The sequence below is a fragment of the Cricetulus griseus genome, chromosome 6 (genome assembly GCF_003668045.3).
Source record: "Cricetulus griseus strain 17A/GY chromosome 6, alternate assembly CriGri-PICRH-1.0, whole genome shotgun sequence".
NCBI lineage: Eukaryota > Metazoa > Chordata > Mammalia > Rodentia > Cricetidae > Cricetulus > Cricetulus griseus.
This window is the reverse complement of record NC_048599.1, coordinates 140334046-140349340: the sequence shown is the minus strand read 5'-3', so window position 1 is coordinate 140349340 and position 15295 is coordinate 140334046. Positions and strand designations below refer to the sequence as shown.

Below are 15295 nucleotides of genomic sequence, written 5' to 3'. Positions count from 1 at the left end.
CCTCTGAAGATGAAAACAGTCATTTGCCTCTAAGCCCAACACACTCAGCTCCAGGTCAAGCTCTTCTTGTGAGGACAATTCTCTACTTACCAGAATTGAGGGACTCCTTGAAGATGGTTGTCACGTCATCCCGCACACCTAGTGTGGGAGAGTCCAACATGGAGAGTAGCTCCCCAATGTTGGCTAGCTGGGCCATTCTCTCACTCAACTATGCTGTGCGGGCTCCAGGATGTGTGTTAAAGGTTTGGACAGCTCTTCATTAGGGCCACTACCAGACTGCAAAATGGAAATAAGGACAGTGTGACAAATGACTCTTACCTGATACCACATATACCAAAAATCTGCAGGAAAACAAGCCAGAGAACCTATGCTGGGCAGAACTGTGCTGATGAAAAATAGGTAAGTTCTTTCATGTACAAACTTAGAAAACCAATGGAGCTTTGTGGAATTGTCACTACAGCAATTCAGTAGTTCTCCCTACTTCTATGCCCACCTGGGTGTTGGTTAACACTGCTTCAAAAAGTAGATGAGCTGTTTCCATAAGTTAAGCTGCACATGCTACTTTCTTCATGATACTATCAATGGCTGAAGTTAGAAGGCTGGTTAAACTGCCAGTCCAACAGTTGGAGTGAACAAGGGATTGTTTTGATTTTAGCATATACCCATCTGACACTTCAATTGCATATCCAAAAGCTACTGGTGACAGGCAAGTGGTTGTACAGTGGGACCACTAGGACACACCTGCCAAACTATGGAAATGGAGCAACTGCCTTATGTTTACATTTACATCACTACATACATGTGTGACCACCTTTACAGCTTTACTTTCAAAAGGCAGACTCACTCCTACTTATAAGGAGCACTGTGTACTTTCAACAAACATCATTGTTCATGCTCCTGATACTACTACCCCAAGATGGGCATATGCATCTACACTATAAAGACAGGGAAACAGAATAAGACTTTTCTCTTGGTCACAGAGAGGGCAAGGGGCAAAACCAGGGGAGAAGAACAATTCTGAACCCAGATCTCCCCAACTCTGGAGCCCCAAATCTATAAATGTGACATTGGCTAAATGTATAACTTTAACCCCCATAGCAACTGTGAGGCAAACCTATTTTAGCTTTATTTTACAAATAAGAATAAGGATGCCCCCAAAAGATAAACCAATACATTCCTATTTTTTGTCTTGAGGAAGCCACAGTAACAGTTCTTAGGCTCGATTTGGGAACCACATGGAATGCTTAGGCCCAGGCATCCACATTCTAATAATGCCCCAGGCAATTCATCTGGGGTTTTTCTCCCCTTTTGAGATGAGGACTTGCTTTATTGCTTGAGTTAGTCCTGGTAGCTCTAGGCTCAAGCAAACCTCCACCTCAGACCCCACATTGCTAGGATTATAGGAACCCATCACCTCATCCAGTTCCAAGTGGTTTTTTGGTCTGTTTTTAAGAGACAGTCTCACCGTGTAGCCCTGGCTAGCCTGAAACTTGCTATGGGTTTCTCTGCATAACAGCTCTGGCTGTCCTGGAACTTGCTTAGTAGACCAGGCTGGCCTTGACCTCACAGAGATCTACCTGCCTCTGCCTCCCTCCCAAGTGCTGGGATTAAAGGTGTGCGCCCTTTAATACTACTGCCCAGTCACTTTCCAGTTTTCTGAAATAGGTGATACAAAAGCCTATTTAAGAACCATTATACTTGGGGCTGGAGAAATGGCTCAGAGGTTAAGAGCACTGACTGCTTTTCCAGAGGTCCTGAGTTCAATTCCCAGCACCCACATGGTGGCTCACAACCATCCATTATGAGATCTGGTGCCCTCTTCTGGTGTGCAGATATATATGAAAGCAGAATGTTGTATACATAACAAATAAAATTAAAAAAAAACAAAACAAACATTATACTTAAGAAAGTTGGAAGGAAGGGAGGAAGGAAGGAAGGAAGGAAGGAAGGAAGGAAGGAAGGAAGGAAGGAAGGAAAGAAAGAAAATCCAAGTGAAGCCAGCATGGTGGCTCATGCCTGTAACAAGCAACTAGGAATGAAGACAAGAAAGAGGATGGCTATAAACTTAACTTACAAGGTGTGAAACCTTGTATCAAAAAAAAAAAAAAGAAAAAGAAAAAGAAAAAAAGAGGACTAGAGATTTGAGTCAATGGTTAAAGAACTGTTGCTCTTGCAGAGGACCCACGTTCAGTTCCTAGCATCCAGCTCCTAGAAATTCAAGGCCTTCTTCAAGTCTCTGCATGCACTTGCATGAAACTGGTCTACAAACATACCCTCAGGCACACACATATACACATAAAATAAGTTAATCTTTTTTTAAAGCTTAAAACTAAAAAACAAAAATAAACTTTATCTTCTTAAAAATTGCATTAAATTAAGCTCATCAATGAAGTTATGCCACCACAGCCATTTTTGCTCAGTGACAGGATGAGGTGTGGTGCCGAGCACTTGGCTAACTAAGGTCTGTACACTCCTCACTGACTAGAAGGATCCCACCACAACAGGTCAGAAACAGCTTTGGAGCAACACCCTTAGGACAATTTCAGAAGAGTACATTTACCTGGTTAATCCCTGCACTTATTTCCAGTAGGTCACAAAAGATTCTTCCAGCTAGTGATGAAGCACGTAATTCACAAAATTTCAAATATTCTGTTCCAAGTTTGGTTTTATTCTATCTCCTGTACAATTATCAAGATTCTGTCTTTTGTGTACTCAGAAGACAGTAATGCCAGGCTAGCTCTGCAAAAGCAGGCAGTACAGAATGCAGTGGCAAACCAAGATGGTGTCTGCTCTACCACCCAGGCACTGTCAGAACAACAGGCTCAGGTTACTTAGCTTGTTTTCAAACTGTAAATGAAATTTTGGTGAACAGTGGTTTCTGGAGCCTTCTCTTTCCAAAAGATTTACAGAAAACAAAGATGAAGTTTTATTCTAAAAACACATCAGAACATTTTGGGCAACATTTTTCTTCTCTGTGGTTCTAAAATATACTTTTTAAAATATCTAACCTTTAGTCCCTAGGAAAAATATAAATCTTGGGTTCTGTGTAAGATCCACCATCAGTAACCCCAGTTCAAGCACTTTTGACAGTCTCATGAGAGCTAAATCACAAGCTTTATCAGGCACTGGAAAGGAACATTAACTTAGGCTTAGAGAACACAAGTATAAAGAGCTAAGATAGACATGGTTAGTGTGATGAAAACTTCTGTGTGTACTATCCAAGAAACAGACAGGGCTCACCTTAGCCTGTGGAAACCCAGCACCAGACACAGTAATTCATCCTGGTGCAACTATGGAAGTAACATACAAAAGAAAGAACATTCTGGAGAATTCAAAAAGCAGAACCCAAGGAACCATTTCTGCATCCCATAGGGCTAAGCAACATTTCTGTTTAGTATTATCTTGGTGGCTGAATATAAAGACAGCAGAACAAATGCCTTCCTACCTTCCCTGACTCCTGCACAAAACACAATCATGACTACTAGTACCTGCAATGGCTAATCTTCACTGTCAACTTGAGATTGAGAATCACCATGGAAACACATCCTATGAGGGTGCTGCTATAAAGGTTTAACAGAACAAAGAAAACCTACCCTGAGTGTGGGTGGCACCACTCTGTGGGTTGAGGCCCTATACTAGATAAAAATGAGAAAATGAGCAGAACACCAGCCTTCACCACTCCCTGCTTCTTAAGTGTAGATAGAATGTGACCAGATGCAAGCTCCTACCACCATAACTTCTCTGCCATGAAGGATGACAGCCTCAAACTGTGATCAACCATTCCCCTTCCTCCAGTTGCTTTTGTCAGACATTTATGACAGCAACTAATACATCACTTTTGCTAATAAAGATTGCAGCCCAATAGTCAGTTAAGTCACTCGGACTAAACTCAGATTTGCACAAGTATCAGAGCCTCACTAACTATAAAGGGGATATTCGGGGACTTCAAGACTCCATCAATTCCTGAAAATCACCAAAGGAAGTAATTTATCCAAAAAAGAGCTGACTTAAGACCATGAAAAGGGTTGGGCGTTGGTGGTGCACGCCTTTAATCCCAGCACTTGGGAGGGAGGCAAAGGCAGATGGATCTCTGTGAGTTCGAAGCCATCCTGGTCTACAGAGCGTGTTCCAGGACAGGCTACAAAGCAACACAGAGAAACCCTGTCTCGGAAAAACTAAAAAAAAAAAAAAAAAAGACCATGAACAGACATAAATACAAGAGCTACAGTGCTACCTCACGAGGTCTCAGTCCACAATGCATGTCAGAATCATCTGCAGTCTACAAATGCCACAGTCCAGGCCCTACTGCACAAGTTACAGGCTGTGGCATCTAGTTTGTTTCCAGAATCCAAAGTGGATTTCTGAGGCCCAGACAGGGATAAAAACATCTCAATGGTTAAATGACTTGTTTTATTTAGGCTTCAATTTAATTAGTGGCTAAAACTAGAATTAGCTACTCACAGGACTGATTTTCATGAACAGCCCATCTTTGAGGCCAATTCTCCTGTAGAATGGAAATACACCAGATGCTGTTGTGAAAAAGAAAACTAGCAGTGTGTGTAATACACTCAGTGCCTGGCATCAAACAGCAAGAGGTCACTGGTGAGGTGGCTGACTACCTCAAGCCATAGATGCTCCAGTGCTTGGCAGGGAACTAAGATATTAACACTCAAACCCACAGACAAAGAAGCAACTGCTTGCGGGGCACCCATGGGCAAAGTGAGACATTCCCTCCTATCCACTCAGCCACGAGACTAAATGTGCACCTCACCTGTTCTGGGGACAGTTGGTACATCAGTTTCCAGTGTTGTCAGCCTGGTGTCTTTCATGGTCACTAGAGAAAAAGCACACATAAATAAGTATTTATAATAACCCTACAAGGAAGAAAACCCTGAGACCTGATGAGAAGGGAGTTGGAATTGGTCTAGTACAACTCTGCCCCACCATCCTCGGCAGGTGGTCACCTGCTTCCCACTGAAGTGAGCTCGAGAAGCACAGCCTCTTCTCCTCTGCACTACCAGCAAGAGGGCAGTGTGGCTCTAGAATAGGCTCCCAATTGAAAAATTAGCTCCTCCACTTACTGGCTCTGTAACCCTGGGTTATTACTAAGTCACTAATGTCTTGCCTTGAGTTATCTTCTGGGGAAAGTGAGAATGTCCTCAACCTCAACACTCACATGGAGCTCCAATGAGGACCTCAGAAGAGTGGCTGGAGTAGTGAAGTCAGCAACGAGCACAAAAACCTCAGTGGGCCCGCATCATCATTGTCCTCTCACAGGTCACACTCCCAGCCCTGCTATGTTGCCTTCAAAGAATTTAATTCCTCAGTCAAGAAGGCATCAGGCACATCCAGTCACATAACCTAAAAACCACTGCCTTCTCCCCAGCTAGTTCTTCATCCTTCCTAGGCCTACTGTTTCCTCCCGCTGCCTTGCCCCATCAGGCCAGGCTCCTGATCCACCAGCAGCTTGCACTGGTCACTTCCTAAAAACCTATTAAGTATGAGAAGTGTTGGGCACACTAGGAAGCAGCTGCAATCATCTCAGTACTTGGCCCCCAGCAGCTGCCATGGGGGCTGGTAAATGAACAAAGTCTGATTTTGCCTTTAAGCAGCACAAGCTAAGTCTAATCCTACATGACAGGAATAAAATTTCAACAGCAGCTTCTCTACTCTCCTTCCCCTCTACCCTACTTCTGTCCATACTATTCATTTTCCATGTCAAATATATATATATGTATGTATGTATGTATGTTCCATTTTGCTTTTAAAACATGGGCCCTTCAGAAACAGTGAGAAGGCTCAGAGGGTACAGGCACTTGCTGCCAGGCCTGACAACCTGAGTTTGATCCCCAGGTTGATATAAAAGAAAGCCAACTTCTTCCAATTGTCCTTTGACCTCCACACATGAACAGTGCTGTGTGTGCCCACATACATACACACAAAACAAGTAAAAATATAATAAATACATTTTGAAAATGTATGGGTCCTTAACCCCATGTTTAGGGATTATCTGATTAGAAGATTGTAAACTCCATGATGACAGGGTCCATGTGTTTGAGATACCGTAGACTATCTTGACACCTAGTACACAAAAGCCAAACATTCAGTCTGTTCCCTTGGATGCCACTAAAGTCTCTGACTGCCAATCCTGGCTCCACACTACAGACATCTACTTACATGAGGTAGAGGACAAGCTCTGGGTCAAAGTCAAACAACAGGACTGAACACTTCTCTGATACAGTCTCTGCCCTAAGGACAGGGCGATACAGCACCACGTGGCATACACTCAGGGAGCCATGCCAACTGTCTCAGCAGCCACTGCAAGTCTGTGGGCAGTGCTGCTGGCCACTGGCCCCACAAGGTCTGGCCAGAACTTGCAAACAAGACATGCTATCTAGCGGCTTCCACTCCACTAAGTTACAGAGATGAACTGCTGCAGGAGCCTCTCATATTCAGCATCCTAAAACCACCTGTTAATCAGTGCGTGAGTCACACTGACTTCCTCTTACAGAGTAATCCACTTGTACCTGTAAAGGAGTGCTTAAGGTGAGGATAAAATTAGGATACACTAAGGTGAAATCCTGTGGCCTGCCCAGCTAAGGCCACTTTTCTAGACAGAACACCACCACAGGAATCCAAGTTGGGTTTGTCTCAACATTAAGACTTCATTACTTTATCCTTAGGCTTAACAATAAAGAAATGGACTGGCATCAGTTTTCTGTGGTACACTAAAGCTTATCTACCAGTATTCTATTTTTAAGTGTTCACTTACTCATTTACATTTAAATCTTGCCCAGCGGAGGGGATCTACTGGGCATAATACTCATGTCAGTAAAGTGAGAGGTGAAGCATCAGCCTTCATGGAAGTGAGGGTACGGGTGGAAACACTCATCAGAATGTATAAGCAGCATCAGCTCCCCTTCTTCAAAAGACATGAGGGAAAAAGAAAAATGCCCCCAGATCTAGAGTTTTCCTTCCATGATATCCGAAAGTCATTCTCACTGTAACTTTATTTCTTTTTATCCGTGTTTTTTTTATTAATTAATTTTACATTCCGACTGCAGCCTCCCCTCCCTCCTCTCCTTCCACCCCCTCCCACTCCCCCTTAGCCCACCCCCTCCTCTGTAACTTTATTTCTATAAGTAGTCTTCTCGGTAAAAACAAAAGGCAGCTTGAGGAAGACAAGGGCTTTGTGTATCACCATGGTGTAAACAGAAAGAACAGTTGGTTTTCACAATTTATCTTAATAATTTCAGTCTTTAGATATTGTCAGATCGTTTATGTGTCTGGGATTACACATGAACTCCAGAGCAACAGCTGTCATTAGTAGGACCTGCATACATCTTCTCACTACCTCTGTCAGGACAGGGACACAGATAAGATAGATAACTGCATGTCAAGTCACATCAGAGAGCTTTGTACACACTGGCCTATAATACACAAATGCAATGCCCAGTACTAGTGAGGGGGGTTGTCTTAACAATAATCTGTCTTTTTATAATCTATAAAAACCTAAAGGCAATTCAGACAGACTCATGCACAAACAGATTCCTATGTCATCACTTATAGTTGAGACAGAGCAGAAAAGTTACACTGCTATAAGTATTTGGTCCTAGCTCAGAACTCATAGGTGACTTAAGAGAAATGTCCCATCAACTGAACCAAGATGTTTTCAACACTAATGCACCCAAACAGATTACAAACTTGATTTAACTTCATCTGGGCAAAAAGGAAGAAAGGGTAAAAGAGCCCATGGTATAGGTGTGATTTAGTCTTATCAGCTGTAGAATCTCTCAAGGTCACAGAAGCCAGGACAAGAGAGCTCCAACATGCCAAACTGTCCACTTATAATTTCTGTCCTTAAAGAGTCTTGAATGGACAATACATAGGTTACTAAGCTCATTCAACTCTGAAGGCAACAAGTCCTCTAGGTACAGGCCCTGTGGGTCACAGGGCCACAGCTAGGTTCCACAAGGCAATTTTTTCCTCAGATAATGGTTCTATTTTGACTATTAGCATGAACAAAATTATGTACCAAGAAAGTGCACCACTAGGGAAGTTGAAGCAGGATTACGAAAATTTTAAGGCCAGCCTGGATTACATACAAAGTGAGTCCAGATCAGTGAAAGTTAGACAATGAAATAGAGTAAGAACCAGTCTCCAACAACAAAAACAAAAAGAAAGAAATAGTCCAGGGTAGAAGGTACAGCGCTTGACAGCACAGGATAGTGCTTCTCCAAGTATAGTCCACACATCACCATAATACCCAGAACTTACTGGAAATGCATGTTCCTAAAAATGGAGGGAGATGCCAGATAGTGGTGGCACACCCCTTTAATCCCAGCACTCGGGAGGCAGAGGCAGGCGGATCTCTGTGAGTTCCAGGCCAGCCTGGTCTACAGAGTGAGTTCCAGGATAGGCTCCAAAGCTACACAGAGAAACCCTGTCTCAAAAAACAAAAACAAAACAAAAAATTAAAATAATAGCTATAAAATAAATCTTGGAGGGGGTGGTGACCCAGGGATAATAAAGAGGTGAAGACAGACAGTAAGGGAAAAAGTCTGTATACAGAAACCTTGAAATATAATGGGGTTCCACCAGGTGCTTACGGTGCTGGCACAGACTGAATGCCAAGTCCAACAAGCATTATTAGTATGCCTAAGTTCTTCATAAATTTTTGTTTGGTTGGTTGGTTTCTTTCTTTTTTGCTTTGTTTTGTTTTGAGACAGAGTTTCTCCGTGTAGCCCTGGCTGTCTACAGACCAGGCTGGTCTTGAACTCAAGAGATTCTCCAGCCTCTGTCTCCCCAGTGCTGACACTAAAGGTGTGCACCACCACCGCCACCCCCAGCTATTTGGTTTTTTGGTTTGTTTTTGTTTTTGAGACAAGGTCTCACTGTGTAGCCCTGGCTGGTCTGGAACTTTCTATGTAGGCCAGGCTGGCCCAGAGCTCATAGAGATACTCCTGCCTCTGCCTCCTGAGTGCTGAAATTAAAGATGAACACCAGGACCAGATTATTTTTTAAGTATGGTAACTAAGGTTGAATTCCTAGTGAAGCATAGAGAATCCTCCAACACAAAAGTTTAAGAAGAAAAAAAGAAAGGGATTTCTAGCATAAAACAGCATGTATGTCCACATTCAAAAGGTAGTCCTCAGGGCTGAGACTACTACAGCTTACATAGTGTGGTGGTATGAATGACAGTGGCCCCACAGGCTCATTAATTTGAATACTTGGTCCCCAGCTGGTAGAACTGTTTGGGAAGGATTAAGAGGTAAGAGGTGTGGTCTTGTTGGAGGAGAGCTGTCACTGAGGTGAAGGGCTTTGAGATTTCAAAAGCCTATACCTTTCCCAGGTAGCTCCTTTTCTCGAATTCTCTCTTATTCATATTCTCTTTCTCCCTCTCTCAGTCTCTCTCCCTCCCTCTTTTCTCCTTTTTCTTCCTCCCCACACCTCCTGCCTCATGTTTATGGATCAGATGTAAGTGCTCAGCTACTGCTCCAGCACCATTCTTGCCTGCCTGCCTGCTGCCATGCTCGTCCCCATGATATTCAAGTATCCTACCCCTCTGGTACTGTAAGCACCAAATTAAATGCTTTCTCGTGTGTTACTGGAGCTCAATGCCCAGCCAGTCTAGCTTAACTGGCAGGTTCCAGACCAGTGAGAGATCCTGTCTCAAAGGATGGTGTTCCTGAGGATGACATCAGAGGCTATCTGTCCACTGACCTCCGCAAGTACATACACACACACACACACACACACACACACACACACTAAATAAATAAATAAATAAATGACGGGGGTTATTAATGTGGCACAGTTGATAGAGTGCTTTCCTAGCATGTACCAAGTCCCTGCATTCAACTCCCAGTAATGCAATAAACTAAATATATAAGGGGGGGAAAGTGGGCCTTTCCTACCTACCAGATTTTAAAAAAAAAAAAGGATGTTTTTAATAAAACCCAAGTGTGTAGATTTTGCTGGGATTTTATTGTTTGTTTTGTTTTTTTAATATGTACAGGTGTTTTGCCTGAAAAACGGCTGTGTACCACATGGCAGAGGAAAGAAGGCTGTATCAAATCCCCCTGGAGTTACAGATGGTTGTGAACCCTCATATTGGTGCCAGAAATTTAACCCAAGTCCTCTGTAGCCTCCAAATGTCTTTTTAAGAGCAGTAAGCTATCTAAAATGATTGGTTGGGCTTTAAGCAAAATCTCTAACATTGTTTCCAAAATCTCATTATCTATATGCATTTGGGGGTAATGGAGTATCATCTATAGAAAAAGAAACATTGGCCCACAGATTTTTACAGACCTTAAAAGAACAGTTTTGCCCTAGTCCTCCCGGCTCCCAAAAAAGTTTAACAAATACTATCCAACCAGACACAACTGTGTACACCAGTAATCCCAGAAATCAGGAGGTAGAGGCAGGGGAAGGGGATTAGAAACTCAAGGAAAGCCTTGCCTACACAGTAGGTCCAGACTGGCCTACATTTCATGAGTCCCTGACTCAAAAATAAATAAATAAATGAAAATAAAAAGTAAAAACCCCACTGACCCTTGGATTAGTTTAGATTAGCAGACTGGGCAGTTTATCTCAACACAACATTAAATACTTGGGTTCTGAAGCCAATCAAACACATCATCATCTAATCAGCAAGTCTCAGAATTCTTTCCTGTACTCCTCAAGGGTATAGGAAAAGTAAAGAGGGATCAGACATGAAAACATTTAGCTGTGCTTAGCACATGACATACTTTTATAACAATGTTACCACTAAACAAAATAATACAGAGTGTTTAGAAGCCCAGCCTACTAGCAGGTATTTGAAACACTGATAAAAGCATTCTGTAACTTAAAACTGATACACTTCAAATTTGCTACTGTTCTCTGGAGGGACACAATGTAGCACAAGTTTAACCACCACAGGCACAAGAATTTTCTTACCTGCACATCACCCTGCCCTGCCCTGCCCTGCCCTGCTCTGTCTCATCACCAGCATTAGACAAACTCAAAAGCATCATGACCTTATGGCCCTATTTACTTACATCATGACCTGTGAGTTGCAACTCACTAACTACCATGCCTTGTTTGGGGATAATGCTGTCCATTTAAGGTACTTTATTCATTAGATGTCAATCTGAACTCATTCAGCTATAAAATGTATTCTGCTACTTTTGCTATTTCCTTGTATACCACACACACACACACCCCCCAAAAAAGAAGAGGAACTAGAAGAAACTGAAACTGACAAGGTCCTAAGGTGGCCCATCTTTATATTATATATATATATATATATATATATATATATATATATATATTTGTGTGTGTGTCTTTTTATTCTTTTTCATTAAAATTGACATTAAATTACTAATTTTTAGCAACTACAGGCTTAAGAGAAAAAATAATCTCAAATTTCCTTACAGGAAATCTCAGGGCAATTTAAATGAGTATGCACCCCCGCCCCCATGGCAAAAAAAACAAAAAGAGCATGCACACAAAACTCTATTATATAGTTATCAATTGATGATGCGGTTTTAAAACACACATGAGTAAAACAACAATAACAAAAAACCCTCAATGACTTCATACACTTTTCTTTCTTGCCTGTAGTTACTTATTTGAGCATTAAGACTTGTCTTTAAGGGCTGGGCAGTGGTCCCACTCCTTTAGTCCCAGCACTCGGGAGGCAAAGACAGGTAGTTCTCTGTTAGTTGTAGGCCAGCCTGGTCTACAGAGTGAGTTCCAGGATAGGTTCCAAAGATACAAAGAAACCCTGTCTCAAACAAAACAAAACACCCAAAAAAGACTTGTCTGTAAAAGGGAGATTTATAAAAGAAAATGCAGGGAATCACTGTTTAAAGGATAAACAAGCTCACCCTCCTAGCTGGCCCAAGAGTTACTCATTTTCTTTGTCATTACACAACTATGAACATAGAGTCTAGACCAATTAACATTGGTCAGAATATTTACTATAGCTCAGGAAGACTTTCAGGCACAGAAATCTGACATTCAAGGATATCTAGTCAGTTCTGGAAGAAGTTAATGTTAGCTCAGTATGGCACTGGGATTCAAAAACAAACATACCCGAAGCCTCGAAAACTTTGTAAAAAAGACAGAACTTCTAGGTCAAGCTACCTGTGTGCAAAAACTCAAAATTCACCCACAACTTCACAAATAGGCTATAAGATGGTTTAAGAAAGGCCTCTGTGGAGGCTGAAGAGATGGCTCAGGGGTTAAGAGCACCAGCTATTCTTCCAGAGGTCCTGAGTTCAATTTCCAGCAACCACATAGTGGCTCACAACCACCTTGAATGAGATCTGGTGCCCTCTGCTGGCCTACAGGCAGAAGGCTGTATACATAATAAATAAATAAAATGTGTTTTAAAAAGGAAAGAAAATAAAAAGGCCTCTGTAATAAATCATAAATTAAAAGAAGCAAATAGCCTGGGATGGAGAGATGGCTAAGGTTAAAAGCATGATGTAAGCTTTCTTTGCTTCATGCATTTCTTGGTGTCATGAACACTTGGCTGCTCTTCCAGAGGTCCTGAGTTCAATTCCCAGCAACCATGGTAGATCACAACCATCTACAATGAGATCTGTTGCCTTCTTCCAGCATGCAGGCAACATGCAGGAGAACACTGTATTCATAGCCAAAATGATACTTTAAGCCCATGAACAGAAGCAGATTTCTTTCCAAATAAACAAATAAACAAACATGGACAGGGTATCTATCCTCGGGGACAGAATACATAGGTATGCCTACTATGGACATTTGGGTGCACAGAGGTTCAGAACTAGTTTAGGATCCCTTGCAATTCTGTTTCCCCATAAACATTACAAATTCAGGTTTGTGTTAGATCTGCCCTGATCAGACTGTTGAGTTTTATCTCACAAGGAAACCAAGTGTGCACAGAAAGCATCACACCACAGCAGAAGGAAGAACAGACAACTCTGCTCTTACCCCAGCTAAGCACGAGGCTGCAAACACTTCAGCTTAACGAAAGCATGTGAGAAAGCTGGCAGCCTGCTTCCTTCTAACTAGGAATTTAGGGACATACCAAGTGTTCATGACACCAAGAAATGCATGAAGCAAAGAAAGCTTACATCATCTGCCCTTCTAGACCCATGATGTAAGGGTGTTTTTAGAGAAGATATTAACTTTAGTAAGAAGGTATTTTCTGTTTACATCCTTTATAAATATCCCTTACATTTACACCAGGTGGTTAAGAGAAGCCTGAGGAGCCTCGTTTGCCTGATGTATGACTGTTAAAGGGACATTTCCTTACAAAACCCTAAATCGGTTTTCCTATTTGCATATCCCAGGTTTATTCAGGGATGCTCAACCTAAGAATCACAGGTGCATTGCTCAGTAAATCAAAAGCTCCCAGAAGATTAGGCTCTGTGATGCTTCCTGGAATTTACCGCTGCACTTTCCCAGCCTGTTTGAATGCAGATGACTCCAACTTGATCATAAAGTTATAAATCAAAGTATCTCAGAAGAGCATTAGTCTAGTTTAGTACTTTCACAGCTTACTCATGTAAAATGAAGTGTTAATTCTATACTTTTTTTTTTAAAGCAAGGGTTTCAGCATTTTTTTTTGCAGTGAATGACATCAGTTTATAGAAAAAATACGAAAATACTGTGTAATCTAATTTGGACTAACAAATTCAAGCTGCTGTGAGAAACAAAAGTATAAGGCATACAAGCCAAAATGCACCCTTGTTTAAAATTACATACACACACCTTGGCCAAATGATTAACCAAATCACTTAATAATAGGCCAGCTTTAATCAAATAACAAGCAAATGGAACCCGTCGGACCTCAGTTCCAGTGCTGTCTCAGATTGGGGGGGGGGGTGTGACCTTGGACAAATTACCCCAATCTTTCCAGACCTCAGTTTCTCCATCTAGGAAGACTGCAGATTGTTTCTCCTTTGTCCAGCTGCAAAGAGAGGATGGCTGCGAAGCACTTCCAATAGTGTCCAGGCACACAGGCAGCCCCTATCCCCTAAAACGTTAGCTAGTTACCGATGACTGCCCCCCCTTAACCCCCACGTCATCCCCATCCCAAATTCAAAACGCACGAAGCCAAACTCTTTTAACCCACAACACAAAGAAAGTGCTTGAATTCTACAAAGGTGTCTGGGACAGCAGGCTGCGGGCTCTCAAGTTCCTCAAATGAATGAATGAGCGTCCAGTAGAGGCTGGGCAAGTCTCTAACGAGCACCTCTGCCGACTTGAAGGTAACTGTCTCCCAGCATCAATTAAACACCCACAAGTACACCCGGAGCCAGGCTCTCCGGCCGTGCACACTCTCACCGAGAAAGAGAGAGAGCGCGCGCGGGCGCTGGGCGGCCTAGGGTGCCCACGGGCGGCCTTCATTCATTCTCCACCCCTGCCCCAGCGGCTGCGGTCGAGTCTCGGGCCGCGGCCCCACCCCCAGGTCTCCCTGCTCGGCCCGGGGTCTCTGACCTGCGCCGCGCACGCCCGCGGGAGCTTGTCACTGCAACAAGCGAGGGGGGCGGGCTAGCGGGTCCACCACAGGCCCTAAGCTGCAGCCATCCGTCCCTTCGGACGGCCCAGGCCGGCCTCAGCTTTCCGGGGCCCCCGCCAGCCCTAGCCGAGCCCCGCCGGAGCCAGCGCGCGATGAGGGCAAGGGAGACGCTCCCTGAACCCCCTTCCCCGGACCTCCGACTCAGCCAATGCGCCCCGCAGCCTGAGGTCACGCTGCCAGGGCTGCCCCCGAAAAGCCCACAAGGAAAAGAGGGGGAAACATCCCCGTACTCACCCACCGTCTCCTCCCCCTCAGCTGTTTACCTCACAGTCCCTCCAGCCTACAGGGCGCCGCCATCTTGGACGCGCAGCACCTCCCCCTGGCGTGAAGCGTCCCCAAACGACGGAGACCTCCGCTATGAAAAAGAGTTCCTATCCGGGTCCCTCCTACGCCCCGAGCTTATTGCCAGATGGCCAAAGTCATCTGCCGCTCCAGATGGGACGAGCTATCTCACCTACGACGATACAAACTGACTTAGAAAAATAAAACCGAAGAAGATTTTTTTTAATGTGGGGGCGGGGACGGCGGAAGGATCGCGAAGGTCAGGATCCACTGAGAGATCTTGTGACTCTGAAGGAGGCCGAAAGAAGGGCCGGCGCGGAGGGCGGAGCCACGCGAGCGACCGAGGGGTGGGGCGGGGAGGGGCGTCCACGTGATGGTGACAGGCGGCTCGCGCTCGGGAGCAGGCAGAGGCACAAACAAGCCTGCTTGTCTAGCTAGGCACGGAGACAAGAGAGCAGAGCG

General features: G+C 43.7%; 1 protein-coding gene across 6 annotated transcripts in view; it reads right to left on the bottom strand.

The window, feature by feature from the left end:
- The window catches only part of Tsc1 (TSC complex subunit 1), a 47432-nt gene extending 32497 nt beyond the window's left edge, over positions 1 to 14935 (bottom strand). For 4 of the 6 annotated variants that reach the window (XM_027423070.2, XM_027423073.2, XM_035446182.1 and 1 more), the window contains exons 1-3: positions 14786 to 14884; positions 4772 to 4834; positions 91 to 276 (exon numbers count right to left, since the gene is read on the bottom strand). In XM_027423070.2, coding sequence (XP_027278871.1) covers positions 91 to 196 — 106 coding nt within the window. In that variant the 5' untranslated portion in view covers positions 197 to 276; positions 4772 to 4834; positions 14786 to 14884. Of the gene's footprint in view, positions 1 to 90; positions 277 to 4771; positions 4835 to 14785 lie in introns of all 6 variants that reach the window. The other 2 variants (XM_027423071.2, XM_027423072.2) reach the window with 2 other exon arrangements.
- Between the last annotated feature and the right edge of the window lie 360 nt (positions 14936 to 15295).